The sequence below is a fragment of the Ovis canadensis genome, chromosome 21, assembly GCF_042477335.2.
Source record: "Ovis canadensis isolate MfBH-ARS-UI-01 breed Bighorn chromosome 21, ARS-UI_OviCan_v2, whole genome shotgun sequence".
NCBI classification, from domain to species: Eukaryota; Metazoa; Chordata; class Mammalia; order Artiodactyla; family Bovidae; genus Ovis; species Ovis canadensis.
This window is the reverse complement of record NC_091265.1, coordinates 41,808,934-41,823,282: the sequence shown is the minus strand read 5'-3', so window position 1 is coordinate 41,823,282 and position 14,349 is coordinate 41,808,934. Positions and strand designations below refer to the sequence as shown.

Below are 14,349 nucleotides of genomic sequence, written 5' to 3'. Positions count from 1 at the left end.
GGAGTCCAGGTGAATCCAACTGAGCGATGTACCTTTCAGGGCTGGGCTTATTTAAAACTTTTCCTGGACAGAAATCTAACATGTCTTCATTCAGGAAGATGCCTGCACACACACACAGACACACACACCCTCAATTCTGTATATAGTTCTGGAGGGGATCCATGGACCTCAGGTTAAGAGCCTCAGATCTCAGGGATGGGGAGCGAAGGTCTGTGATCAGGTGGCAGAAGTTGGGAGGCAGAGAGCTGGGCTGATTTTAGTCTCTGCTCATTCATGTGTGAGTTCAACACAAACGTTGAGCACCAATTATATGCTGTGCCAAGCACCAGACTAGGTTTTGCAGATACATACAGAGCAGTGAACGGGCTTCCCTGGTGGCTCAGATGGTCAAGAATCTGCCTGCAATGCGTGAGACCTGGGTTTGATCCCTGTGTTGCAAAGATCCCCTGGAGGAGGGCTTGGCCACCCACCCCAGTATTCTTGCCTGGAGAATTCCCACGGACAGAGGTGCCTGGCGGGCTACAGTCTATGGGGCTGCAAAGAGTCGGACACAACTGAGTGACTCAGCACACCACATACAGCAGTGAGCAACACAGTGCCTGCCCACATGAACCACTGAGGTCTTGGGCCACTTTGTTCTTTGGGTTCTGCTCCTAGAGATCACACGGGCCCTTCTCCTCACTCTGTCCATCCTTCACTCACTGTCCTGCTCTGCAATGAGAGCGCCAGCTCTCTGGGCAGGCCCCGTGCAGCTTCCGGAGCGCCTGTGCGCACGCAGCTCCTTTTGCTTCTCTCGGCAGCCGCCCCCTACCCCGGGGTGGGGGGTAGGCATTAGCATCATCAACCCCGTTCTGCCGGTGAGAGGCGGGTGCTTGTGTCAAGGACTGGCTTTTCAGTAGTTCACAGCGAGGTAGCTCCTCTGTCATGCACGGAGCCCTGACTCAGAGGCAGCTTGCTGACAGCGACGGAACACCCGGCTCCTCACCGGCTTGCCTCCTGCATGGGGTGAAGGGGATTTTTCAGGCATGGAAATCAGGCTGAGTGAGCTGAAGTGGCTTGCCCAACTACAGGCAGACCCAAGAAGCAAACCCTGGCCTTCCTGATATCCAGTGATCTTTCTGCTTTCCCAAACTGCTTCTCAGGAAAGGGCCACTACGGCAAAGGCAGGGAGACAGTGAGAACCCGGGAGGCAAGGAAGGAGTCCCTGTGTCTGGGGGATCCTTGAACTCTAACCAGCATCATGGGGGTAGTGGTGCAGCTTTTGTGCCTGATCCTGGCTGATGGCTCCTCAAAGCCTGCATCATATGAAAGGGAGGTACACGGGAAGGCAGGGGCTCTGTACCCTGGGCCAAAGCTCTAGGGGCTCTGGGTAGAGCACGCAGGCAAAGGGCCTTGAGAGTTTAGTTGGCAAATGGAAACACTGCGACCCCTCTCCTGTCACCTGGCACCCAGGTCCCACTACCAAACTCTGCAGCCAGGGTGTGCCCTGGGGCTGGCAACACCCGAGCCCAAGAACCCATGGCTGCTCCTGCTGGTGACTCATCCTTGGAGCTGCCAGCTGCCATCCACCAGGACTGGAGCTGGAGGCTGGCTCAGCCTGTTCCTGTTGACATGAGGAGGGAGCTCCTGGCCCATTCAGCTTTTCTTCCCTTCCCAAATGTGGCCAGGAGGGACCTCCCCACATGCCGACACAGTCACAGGGCTGCTGACCAGCAGAACACCACGCTTAGCCCAGCCAGGGCTTCTAGAACCACTGACGGGCAGAGTCTGACTGGCCCTGAGGGGCATCTGGTCTAGTCCGCTGCTTTCTCAAATAGGGAAACTGAGGCCAAGGGGGAAAGAGGCTTGCCGTAGGTCAGCAGCTAGCCACAGGAAGAGCCAGGACCACTAAGGGCTAACGCCTACCGAGTGCTCACCACGTGTGGGCACTGCTCTAAGAGCTTCATATATATTAACTCATTTAATTTTCAACAGTCCTAGGAGGTACTGCTCTCACTCCCATTTTACAGATGAGGAAACTGAGGCACATGGGCGCTAAGTCACTTGGCTGAGGTCAGCTAATAATGGGCAGAAGCTAAGACCAGAAACCAGGCAGCTTGCAGCCAGAGCCCATACCACCAACCAACCCACCAGATGAGACTAGCTCTGGTGATCTGCTCTCCTTACCTGGGCATTCTTAAGAATGCATGCCTGACCAGCCATGCGTTCACAAGTATGGCCTCATCCCTGTGGGAAATGGTGCTTGGCACCACAGCCCATCACTGTGTCTGAAACCCCACCCTCAGCCATGGACACTTGTTTATAGGATTGCTGCTCCTACCTCACTGTGGGGAGGAAGGGAGCAGAGGCTAGAGGGGCAGGAGGCTGAGTGCTGTTTGCAGACCCCCGAGGAGGCTGTGCTAGGGGAAGGGGGCCTGTCAAGAGATGAGAATAGGACCAATGTGTGGCTGCTCTTGGGAAGTAGATTTCCAAGTATATCAGAGACACTATGGGTTCAGTTCCAGGCCACTGTAATAAAGCAAACAGCGCAATAAAGCAAGTCACACTAATTATTTGGTTTCCCAATGCATACAAAGTTACATTTATACTCTGACTCATTGGAAAAGACTTTGATGCTGGGAGGGACGACAGAGGATGAGATGGCTGGATGGCATCACTGACTCAATGGATGTGAATCTGAGTGAACTCTGGGAATTGGTGATGGACAGGGAGACCTGGCGTGCTGTGATTCATGGGGTCGCAAAGAGTCGGACACGATTGAGTGACTGAACTGAACTGAAAGTCTATTAAGTGTGCAGTAGCATTATATCTTAAAAAAAAAAAACTATGTACAACTTAAAAAAAAAATGCTGCTGTAGAAATGGCACTGACAGACTTGCTTAACGCAGGGTTACCACAAAACTTCAATTCGTGAAAAACGCAGTGTCTGTGGAGCTGGATAAAGCCAAGTGAGTGCAGTAAAGGGCAGTACGCCTGTAACAAGAACCAGCTCTTGGACCTGGCCCCACCCAGTCAGGACTGCAGCCCCTGAAGTCTCTATAAGAGGCTTGTTTCTGGAAGGAAGCTCGTTCTGTGGGGACTTCCAACAAAAGCTCTGGAATCACCCAGACTTAGGTTTGAAGCCCGATGGTGCCACTGACGACCTGTGTGGCCCTGGAGAAGCAACTCAATGTCACCTCTGGACAACAGATCTACTAAGTCCTGCTAGCTGGGGTCTGAGGATGCCATCAGGTAAAAAAAAAAAAAAAATGCTCAGTGCTTTGCCTGGTCCCTGGCACGGAGTGAACACTCAGTAAACAGCAGCAGAATTTAGACAGGAAGGGGAAGATGGGAGGGAAGCACGAGGGGCAGGCAGCAGGACTTTCCTTTCATCTGCCAGGTGAGCCCCTCAAGAGCACAGTGGGGGCCCCACATCTTACGTGGGCAGGGGTTTTGAGGCTGCCGGCGGGCACCTGGGGTTGGTGGATAAAGTGGACATAGGCTGGGGGTGGCGGAAGTGGGGAAGCTTTGTCTCTGTCAGTTAATTAAATCTGAAATGCTAACAAGCTTCCAAAACAAAAGCCAACTCAAGTACTCTTTGGATGGCATATAATAAAATGGTTCTATCTGAAATTACAAACAGCTTTGTTGCTGCAAACAAAGGCTTGGTTCTTTGTGCCTCTCTGGAGCAGAGGCCCAGACGTACAAGGGTGAAAAGGGTCAATGAAACTCTGAGGGTGCAGTGCCTTCCTCCCTCGAGCCCATGGTGAGAACTAAAAGAACAGAAGGAGAGGCCGTGGGAGGTGGGACCAGAGGTTCCAAGTGCCTGAGACTAAAGCACCAACATGGAGTGAGGCGGGGACAGACGTGGGAGAGCCTCTTGCTCCACGCTCCCACTTCACAGATGAAGAAACTGAGGTCTAGAGAGGAAAAGGCAGAACCAGGATTGGCGTGCATGTCTTTAACCCTCCGTTTTGGTTCTCACTCATTGAGCCAGCAAGGGATGTTTCGCAGGGCCGTCTGTGGGTGTCTGATAGTCTGGGGCCTCCCTCCCTGGAAGCAGGAGGGTGGATCCTGGTAAGTGCCCTCAGAGGTCTTAGAAAGTCCAGGGGATAGGGGGTGAGCAAGGTCGACCCAAGATCCTGCCTCTCCTGTCCAGGGACAGATATGCTGACAAACCCCAGCCCAGCAGAGGCTGCTGCCTTCAGATAGCCCTCAGCAACCAGGGAGGCTCACAACACTGGCCAAGTGGCAGGGGCGCCTGGGTAGCAATTCTGGCTCTGTTAACTAGTCACAGTGGGCTCTGTGACCCTGGGCATCTCATGGCCTCTGTGGGCCTCAGAGGCCTACTGTAAATTCAGAGTGTGCCTAGAGGTCTCTAAGGGTCCTTCTAGCACTAAAGATCCACTGCTTCCTTAAAAAAAAAAAAAGCAAACGAATCTGAGCCTTTGCTGTAGTTTTTTCAACGGCTTCCCCTTGTTCTTGGGATAAGGACCCAGATCCCCGCCATGGCCATCAATAATGGCCCAGCTTGCTCCTGCGTGTCTCCCCATCTCCACCCACACCGCTTCCTCCTGGTTTTCTGTGTTCCAGTTTCTTTCCGATTCTCTGCTGGAACCAATCTGGGAAGTAGAAAACTCTGGAAATGAGTGCGTCCGCTCAAAAAAAAAAGCCTTACACAGTCCCAGGAAACACATGAGCCAAAGTTCCGTCCTGTGCTACCTGTAGTGGGGCGGGAGGAGGGGGGCATCTACATGCCGATCACTTGGGGGAGCTGGTAGGCCATGTGCAGGTCCAGAGACACACGGGGGAATACACTGCAAGCCTCGGGAGCAAAGGGTCAGAGGACAGATGGCACGGTGGAAGGATCTCAGAAACGGGGCTGCTGACGAGAAGAATGAGATTGAATGCAGCAGACACAAATTTAAAATAGACACACAGGCACAAAACATTGCCCCCTGTTCTATAAGAGCACATAGAAACAAACGAACAAAATGCACATGATACATTAGAGCACGTTAACGACGAGGAGAAGGGACAGGGCGGTGGGAGGCAAAAGAGAAACACGTGAGTGAAACCAGAGGGGCCTTGTGAGGATCTCTGAAGATAACCAGGCCGCACACAGGGGAGTGTGCCTGACGGTACCTAACGCTACCAACCATCATCACCCTTTCCTCTCCCAAGTCTAGACAAAACCAGCTGAGCTGGAAGTGGGGCCGAGGGCCAGCGTGGGAAGAATGAACGAGAGCAGAGGACGCCTCAAGCTGGCCGCGTCCTGGGACTGGGAGAGCTGCAGAGCGAGGACTCCGCCACGAGGCACAGACTTAGTGAAGCAGAGCTGACTGCCTAGGACCCCCGAGTTTCTCTTTGTCTGAACTGGTTCACCAACATGCTGTAAGTAATTTCATTGGCTTTCTGGAGGGAGATTCCATGCCTTGGTGACTGTCTCCATAGATGCCCCTGCAGGATTAACCAACTCCTGTTAAGATCCTTGGGGTTGGGGCTTCCCTGGAGGTCCAGTGGTAAGGAATCAGCCTGCCAATGCAGGAGACATGGGTTTGATCCCTGGTTCAGGAAGATCCCATGTGCCACAGAGCAACTAAGCCTGTGCGCCACAACTACTGAGCCTGCGCTCTATAGCCCGGGAGCTGCACCTACTGAGCCCATGTGCCACAGCTGCTGAAGCCCGAGGGCCCTAGAGCCTCTGTACCACTACAGGAGAAGCCACAGCAATGAAGCCACAGCTAGAGAGTAGCTGCCACTTGCTGCAACTAGAGAAAAGACCACACAGCAATGAAGACCCAGCACAGCTGAAAAAAAAGAAAATCCCTGGGGTTGGGTCAGCCCAGACTGCCAGGCTGAGCAGGGGCCCGCACTCCCTCCCTCTGGCCATCCTACTCCCCAGGAGACGAGAGGTCCACTGGGCCCAGGATATGTGCACATGCCCCTCTTTTCAGGCCATGCTCTGGCGGTGAGGACTCCAGGACCCTCTGTCCAAATGGCCTGAAGCCTTCAGGAAGGCAGGAACACCCTTCTGAGGGGAGACATGGCCTTCCACAAGGGTATCTTTAGGTCTGAAGGGTGACCGAGGGTCAGCTAGCAGGGTGGAGTGTGGCCCATGCTTGCACGCACAGACTGACGTGCCCCTATGCATGCACACAAGAGCCGTCACCGTGCAGGACTGGGCAGGGGGTGGTGCCCCACCTGCAGTCTGACCTTGGTCCCTGCCAACGTCAGGAACAGGCCTGCCCATGCAGCTGCCTGCTGGAGGTGCTGCGAACAACACACGGTGACATCATGCCATCATCAGCACCTACCGTTGTCTTTTTAAAAAAATAATTTTATCTTTGTTTATTTTTCGCTGCGCTGGGTTTCTGTTGCCGCGTGGGCTTTTCTCTAGCTGTGTTAGGAAGGGACTACCCTCCAGTGGCGGTGTGTGGGCTTCTTACTGCAGCGGCTTCTCTTGTTGTGGAGCACGGGCCCCAGGGTGCTTGGACTCAGTAGCTGCAGCTCCCCAGGTCTAGAGCGCAGGCTTAATGGTTGTGGAGCATGGGCTTAGCTGCTCTGCGGCATGAGCGCTCCTCTGGGATCAGGGATCGGACCTGTGTCTCCTGCGTCGGCAGGCGGATCCTTTACCACTGAGGCACCAGGGAAGCCAAGGAAGCCCCTGCTGTCATCCTATTCACCTCCTTCCTCTGCCCCACACCCCTGAGGAAGCTGCTGTCCCAGGCCAGGCCTGCACTCGTGCTGTTCGGCAGGAGCCGAGGCCCCAGCATCAGCAGGCTTGCCTTGTTCCTCGCAAATGTGAACACCTACACACAGAAGGGGGGTTGGGGAGTGTGAGTTTGCATGTATAAATGTGTTTGGGTGACTGTGAGCAAGTAAATGAGCAAGGAAGTGAGCAGGCAAAGGGGACGTACAAGAGGAGGGTGAGCATGTGGAAAAGGGTGTGTGCACGCTGGAAAAAAAACCTATGTGTGCATGTGCACAAAGGGGAGTGTGTGCACGCCCTTGTCCACCACAGCACGTAGGAACTGCATGCAGTGAGGGCTGGGGACAGGGTGGAGAAGCAGCGGGAAGGAACAAGCCTGCTTATCTGCACGCGCAGGAGAAGGGGGCGTGGCTTCAGGAAAGAAAGAGCCCTAAAGAGGAAACAGTGAAAAGCAAGTGTGTCCGCCTCTAAGCTCATCTCTAGTGGAAAGGGCTGGATGACAGGGCGGTGGAGCTGAGAGGTCCTGGGTGTGCAAGAGGAAGAAAACTCGCAGGTGTGGGGGCTGCGTGTGCCCAGGGGACTGAGTGTGGGTATGACGTGCACGTGAAGACATGAGCATGAGGCTGTGACAAGCGAGCAAACACGAGCACGTGTGCGCCCGCGTGGAACACCTCCGGGCATGCGAGTGAGTGTGCCTGTCCCGGGGGCAGCTGTGGGCTGCCTGCAGGTGTTGGCGATGCCTGATGATGTTTTCACCCAGAAATCTCAGTCTGGGAGGACTGGATGACCTGCTTGGCGCCAGCTCAGGATGACCGCGGCCCCAGGAATGTTGGCCGTGTTGCCCCTGCCTGGCAGTGCGTGTAGGAATGAGTGAGTCACCCAGGCATGGCTGGTCCTCACTCTGCCTTGCCTCTTAGTCTTGCCCAGTGGGGAAGACAGCTGGGAGGGGGAGAGATTACTCAAGGGCTGTATTTTTACACCATCGTTATGCAACTGCTTGCCATGCCCGTGGGCTCATTCTAAAGGCCCAACGTCCCAAGTCTCTGGGTCTGTATATCTCCATCTCCTTTTAGGTCCAAGTGGAGGCTTAGGTCAGTGGTTCTGGCTGATGAAAACTGTGGAAGTCTACTCCTTATCAGGTTTCAGGGCTACCCTATTCACAATGCCAAGCCCCCTGCCACCCCACCTCCCGAGTCCCAGTCCTTTCCAATCCCTCCTTTCTTGGCTTTAAATTCTCCATAGCACTATCGCCATCTGCCCTAGTATATATTCTCCTTATTTATTGTCTATCTTTTCCTTAATAGCAATGCCTATGTATTTTTTTTTAACATTTATTTGGTTGTGCCAGGTCTTAGCTGCAACACAAAGGGTCTTCAATTCTTACTGCAGCACGTGCAATCTTTTTTAGTTTCAGCATGTGGGACATAGTTCCCTGACTGGGGATCGAACCTGGACCCCTGCATTGAGAGCCTGGACTCTTAGCCACTGGATCACCAGGGAAGTCCCACAGATGTTTATGCAATACTCGCTACATTCCAGGCACTGCTTCGAGCTCCATTCATTCATTTCATCCTCCAACAGTTCCACGTGGGAGTGAATGTTATTCTTGCTGTTTTTGTGAAAGGAAGGTACTAACAGGCTAAGGAGCCTGCCCATAATCACCCCAGTGGTGGAGCCACGTTTGGGTTCAGAATGCCTGCTCTTAGCTAGTTCACGATCCTGTCCTGTGAGGGGGGAAATTTTCTCAGGTCGGCTCACTGTTGAATCTCTAGGACTTACAGAGTGCCTGGCACATGGAGGTGGTCAGTGAATGGTGAGTAAACAGATGAAGACATGAGTGAATAAATGCTGCCACGGAGGACGGAAGAGAGAGGCAGTTGCCTTCGAAGAGCTCATGGCCCCGTGGAGGAAACAGACAAAAAGTTATTTCAGTATCAATCAAGATGTCTAGAGGGGCACATAACTTGCCTGGGCCCTGGCAGGCAGGCTTCCCAGAGGAAGAGCACAGATGGAGACAGGCATAGTGACGTCACCCAGCTTCTCCTAACACCTCCCTGGAGACACACGCACCTTAGTTATTTCTGCCTCTGTCCACAAGGTACCAGGAGAAGATGATGGGGCAGTGGCTCCTGGGCTCCGGGAAGAAACTTCCTGGAATGAAGCCTCCTTCTACCACACACGAGCTAGACAAACCTGGACAGACTCTCTAACTTCTCTGGACCCTGGTCCTTTCTTCTATGAGAAAAGTGAAAGCGTTAGTAGCTCAGTTGTGTCTGACTCTTTGTGACCCCATGGACTGTAGCCCACCAAGCTTCTCTGTCCATGAAATTGTCCAGCCAAGGATAATGGAGTGGGTAGACATTCCCTTTCCCAGGGGGTCTTTTGGATCCAGGGATCGAACCCAGGTATCCTGCATTGCAGGCGGATTCTTTATCATCTTAGCCACCAGGAAAGTCCCTTTCTTCTATGAGATGGGGGATAGCAAATAATATCTGATTTCTTAGGGCAATCATTGTATTTCCTAGGGAAATAATACCTAATTTCCCAGGGCAATCATTGTTTCCTAGGGAAACAATGGAAACAGTAACAGACTTTATTTTGGGGGGCTCCAAAATCACTGCGGGTGGTGACTGCAGCCATGAAATTAAAAGACCCTTGCTCTTTGGAAGAAAAGCTATGACTAACCTAGAAAGCATATTAAAAAGCAGAGACATTACCTTGCCTACAGGGTCTGTCTAGTCAAAGCTATGGTTTTTCCAGTAGTCATGTATGGATGTGAGAGTTGGACTGTAAAGAAAGCTGAGTGCCGAAGAACTGATGCTTTTGAACTGTGGTGTGGAAGACTCTCGAGAGTCCCTTGGACTGCAAGGAGACCAAACCAGTCAATCCTCAAGGAGATCAGTCATTAGAAGGACTGATGCTGAAGCTCCAACACTTGGGCCACCTGATGTGAAGAACTGACTCATTTGAAAAGACCCTGATGCTGGGAGAGATTGAGGGCAGGAGGAGGAGGGGACAACAGAGGATGAGATGGCTGGATGGCATCACTGACTTGATGGACATGAGTTTGAGCAAGCTTCGGGAGTTGGTGATGGACAAGGAAGCCTGGCATGCTGCAGTCCATGGGGTCACAGAGCGTCGAACATGACTGAGCCACTTAACTGAACTGAACTTCCTAGGGCAGCAGAGAGGATTGAGTAAGATATGTTACAATATTATGATTCATAAGAAATTTATAATTGGTCATTCAGATGGCCAAAATATATATTTCTCAAATATACTTGGGCTTTATCCACAGTTTCTAACTCATATCTTCTAAAACCTTTGGAATTTCCTGAGCTAGAAGAGCAATGGGATAATATTTGGTCACATCTCTGGTTCCTGAAAATGCTTCAGGGAAGGCGCCTTGTGTATCCCACCCAAGGGTGGGGGCTGGTAGCCAGGAGAACCATGTGATTAGAGCACAGGAACTTTCCAGTCCCAGGCCCGACCTCGAGAGACAGAGGCCGGGGATGGAGTCAGTCACCAATGGCCAATGATTTAATCAATCGTGTTTATGTAACACAGCCTCGGGAAACATACAGAAGGACAGGACCTGGAAAGCTTCCGGGCCAGTGACTACATGGATGTGGGGAGAGTGGTGCTGGGAGAGGATGGGGCCTCCGAGCAGGGAAACCGACACCCTTCCCGACTCATCGTCTTCAGTCTGGGCGGTCATCTTCTGCATCTTTTAATATCCTCTTATAATAAACTGGGGATCTGAATATGTTTCTGAGTGCTGAGAGCCATTCTAGCAAACCTGAGGGCAGTGTGCTGTGGGAACCTCTGATATATAGCCAATCATAGGTCAGAAGTACAGGTGACCTTCAGGACTTGTGACTGCATCCTGAGTTGGAGGGGGTTGTTGGAACCTCCAATTGGTAGCGGGTCACCAAAAAGCACAGGTAACAACCTGGGCTTGTGACTGGCATCTGAAGTGGAGGGTGGACTTGTGGGTTCGAGCCCTTTATCTGTGGAATCTGATGCCCTCTCCCAGTAGACAGTGTTAGGAATGAGCTGACTACTCACATACCCTGCTGGTGTCCCTGCCCCTTGGCATACAGGTAAAAGTATTTAGTACAGTGCCTGGCACCAGGGGGGCAATGTGCTGGCCCTGTGGAGGTGATCACTACTCCCCTTCCGTTCTCTGCTGGTTGCTGGCTTTTGGGGAGGACTGGGAAAGAGGGTTGGAACACATCACGCCTATTACTGCAGCCTCTCTGCAGTGGCTTCATGCTATTTTCCAGAAGCAGCTAAGCAGGGCAACGACTATGTTTGTTATTCCTAGCACAGTCCACTATATTCCTAGCATACCATCTGACACACAGTAGGTGCTCAACAAGTATTTGTGGAATGACTGCTCATGTGATTACATTTATTTCATTCTGGTGAGGATTAATGTACATATTGTTGTCTCCATTCACAAACAAAGGACTAGAGGACCAGCAAGGTCAAGTGACTTGTCCATAAACACACAGCTTGTATACACAACAGCCGGATTCTAAGGCCAGAGCCGGTGTTCTTTCCTCCACACTATGCTACTCTGGATTCCTATACACTATGTCCTATTTTCTGTAGATTTTTTTCTAGCCAGTGGGGCCATCCCTGTTTGTAGAATCATCTCTGAATTCTATGACTCATGTCTGAATCACAGAACTGTTTAATAGTTGAAAGGACTGTGATGTCATCTCGACCTCCCACCCTTTGCGGAAATTTCCAGTGTCTATCCAGACAATACTTGAATGCCTCGAGTGACGGAACACTCATTTTGTCTTGAATTATCAAGTTCCGGGACCAGATTTCTTTTAGAGTCAAAAAGAAAGTTCTGTATCCTGTGGGCCAACAAGGTCTCTTTTTAAAATTTCTATGTATTGGATTTACGCCCTCTTTCTGAGACATACAGAATGGATATGCTGTCCCCTTCACAAGACAGCCTTTCAGATGTTTGTAGACAGCTCCCATAGCCCTTTGGAGAATTCTTCCCCTCAAGATAGCTGTTTTGGGTTCCCACAAGGACTCTGGTGCAATGGCATCCATCCTAGCCTATCTTAACAGGCCATCCAAAGTGTTTTGAGCAATGGCACCCCCTACTGGACAAGGTATGAATTACGTCAAAGGGCCAAACACTCATTAGGAGCCTGGAGGAGCTTCATCAGTTGCTGGGGCCCTGGCTCCTGGTGTGAATAAAACAACTGCTTAAACAGTCATTGCTATTCTTTCAGCATTGAAACATGTATATTATCATATATGAAACAGATCGCAAGTCCAGGTTCGATGCATGAGACAGGGCTGGTGCACTGGGATGACCCAGAGGGATGGGATGGGAGGGAGGTGGGAGTGGGGCTCAGGATGGGGAACACAGGTAAACCCATGGCTGATTCATATCAATGTATGGCAAAAACCACTACAATATTTTAAAGTAATTAGCCTCCAACTAAAAAACAAACAAACAAACCAGTCATCGCTTTAGAGTCACACCTAGTTATTTTCTGTGTCTTTGTTAAAGAGGATCGCTGAAGACTCAATACTCTGTTTCCTTGCCAATCATGAGGTTTCTGACAAGCTACAGGTCTGAGCTGAGTGCTGAAGAACTGATGCTTCTGAACTGTGGTGCTGGAGAAGACTCTTGAGAGTCCCTTGGACTGCAAGGAGATCCAACCAGTCCATCCTAAAGGAGATCAGTCCTGGGTGTTCATTGGAAGGACTGATGCTGAAGCTGAAACTCCACTACTTTGGCCACCGGATACAAAGAACCGACTCACTGGAAAAGACCCTGATGCTGGGAAAGATTGAAGGCGGGAGGAGAACGGGACGACAGGGGATGAGATGGTTGGATGACTTGATGCACGTGAGTTTGAGTGAACTCCGGGAGTTGGTGATGGACAGGGAGGCGTGGTGTGCTGCAGTCCATGGGGTCGAAGAATTGGACATGACTGAGCTGAACTGAACAGGTCTGAGACTTCAAAATTAGAATTCAAAAGCTGTTGATTTTCCCTTAACGAAGAAGTCTGGCAAGGGAGGGGCTTCCCTGGTGACTCAGGTGGTAAGTAATTCACCTGCAATGCAGGAAACCTGGGATCGATCTGTGGTCGGGAAGGTCTGCTGAAGGAGGAAATGGCAATCCACTCCAGTACTCTTGCCTGGAAAAATCCCATGGGCAGAGGAGCCTGGTGGGCTAGCCCATGGGGTTGCAAAGAGTTGAACATGACTGAGTAATTAACACTAACACTTTTGGAAAAGGAGCTATGAAAATGTATGCGGTGTGATAGGATTATGGTGATTTTTCTTTTCTTTTTTTAACTTGTCTTTATTTTCTAGTATTTCTACAATGGATATTTGTTATTAGGACGGAAAAATCAATAAAAACTTTCATAAAAGGTAAAAGCACACAAAAAACTCCCCCCACCTTCCTTCCTTCCTTCATTCCTTCCAAGGCGGTTTATCATGACTTGGGTATCTGGTCTCTAACTGGGATGGGCTGCCACCTCGTGGGCGGGAGTGCCTTGGTAATATCTCTGCGGTGACAGTAATGGTCTCGGTTCATACTCCGCGCAAGAGCAGGTCAATGGGACTCAGGCAGCATAACTGGACATTCACAGCCAGGCTTCCCCCCAGCCCTGTCAGGAGTTTCTCCACATCGTCCCCCCTACCCTTGATTCATGCCGCGGTGAGGCTGTGTTTTCTCATCTTACCTTTCGAAGTCTGCCCAGTACACCACTGGCCAGTGGTCATGTCCCAGTCAAGTCTGGACTCCCTAGCTCTCCCCCCCGTCTCTCCACCCTCCCCACACACCTTCAGCTGCCTGCTCGTCCCTCCAGCTGAGCCTAGAGCAGCTCCAAACGGTATCAGAGAGACATCAGGGATGCGCAAAACAAATCTTCACTGAAATGTAGACCTACAGACCAGCCGGGTCACTCTTCTCGAGCTGATTCACAGCCACCCAGGTTCTCCTCCAGCCCCAGGGTCCTTGGGGGCTCTCTGCCTCCATTCAGAGCTCTGGGAGCACCTGGGTGCTGGGAAGACTCACCGGGCAGCCTCTCGCTGCAGCACATGTCCAGGGCCCCTCCCTCGGAGTCATCAGCAGTGTGGTTCTCTCTCTCACTCCTGCAGCAGGATGAAAAATGGGAGGTGAGGCTATTGATGAGTGGGGATCAAGACAAAACCCTGAGCAAAGAGAAAAAGCCTTCCTTTCTTGAACCGGGTCCTTTGGAATAACCCTGTCCCATTAGGGGGATCTGAGGAAAAGACCAACCTACGGAGGGGTCAAGCTGGAGAGGCAGGGGCAGAGTTTTGCAGGTGTCTTCCACGGGGAATAACACCATATCTCCACCATAGAAGGAGGGCTTGCTTCATGCAAAGCACTTGACAAGCTTTATCACACTGAGTCTTCATCAGGACCCCATGAATTAGGGATCATTCCACTTGGCTCAGAGAAATTAAGTAACCTGCCTCAGGTCACACAGCACCTTTGGGTAGAGCGGGGTATGAAATTACAGTCTAGGACCCCAGGCTCACATTTGCACTGCTGTGCCATTCTGCCTCCGAGTTTCTGTGGGTTTGAACCATGTGTGGTCAAGAGGGATCTGGGTGACGTCCAGTCGGTGTCCGGCACTCCCCCC

The 14,349-nt window shown here is 51.6% G+C and overlaps 1 protein-coding gene across 1 annotated transcript in view; it reads right to left on the bottom strand.

The window, feature by feature from the left end:
- Positions 1-14,349, bottom strand: part of PTPN5 (protein tyrosine phosphatase non-receptor type 5) — a 58,527-nt gene that overhangs the window by 20,204 nt on the left and 23,974 nt on the right. The window contains exon 3 of the mRNA XM_069566530.1: positions 13,758-13,834. Coding sequence (XP_069422631.1) covers positions 13,758-13,782 — 25 coding nt within the window. The 5' untranslated portion in view covers positions 13,783-13,834. The remainder of the gene's footprint in view (positions 1-13,757; positions 13,835-14,349) is intronic.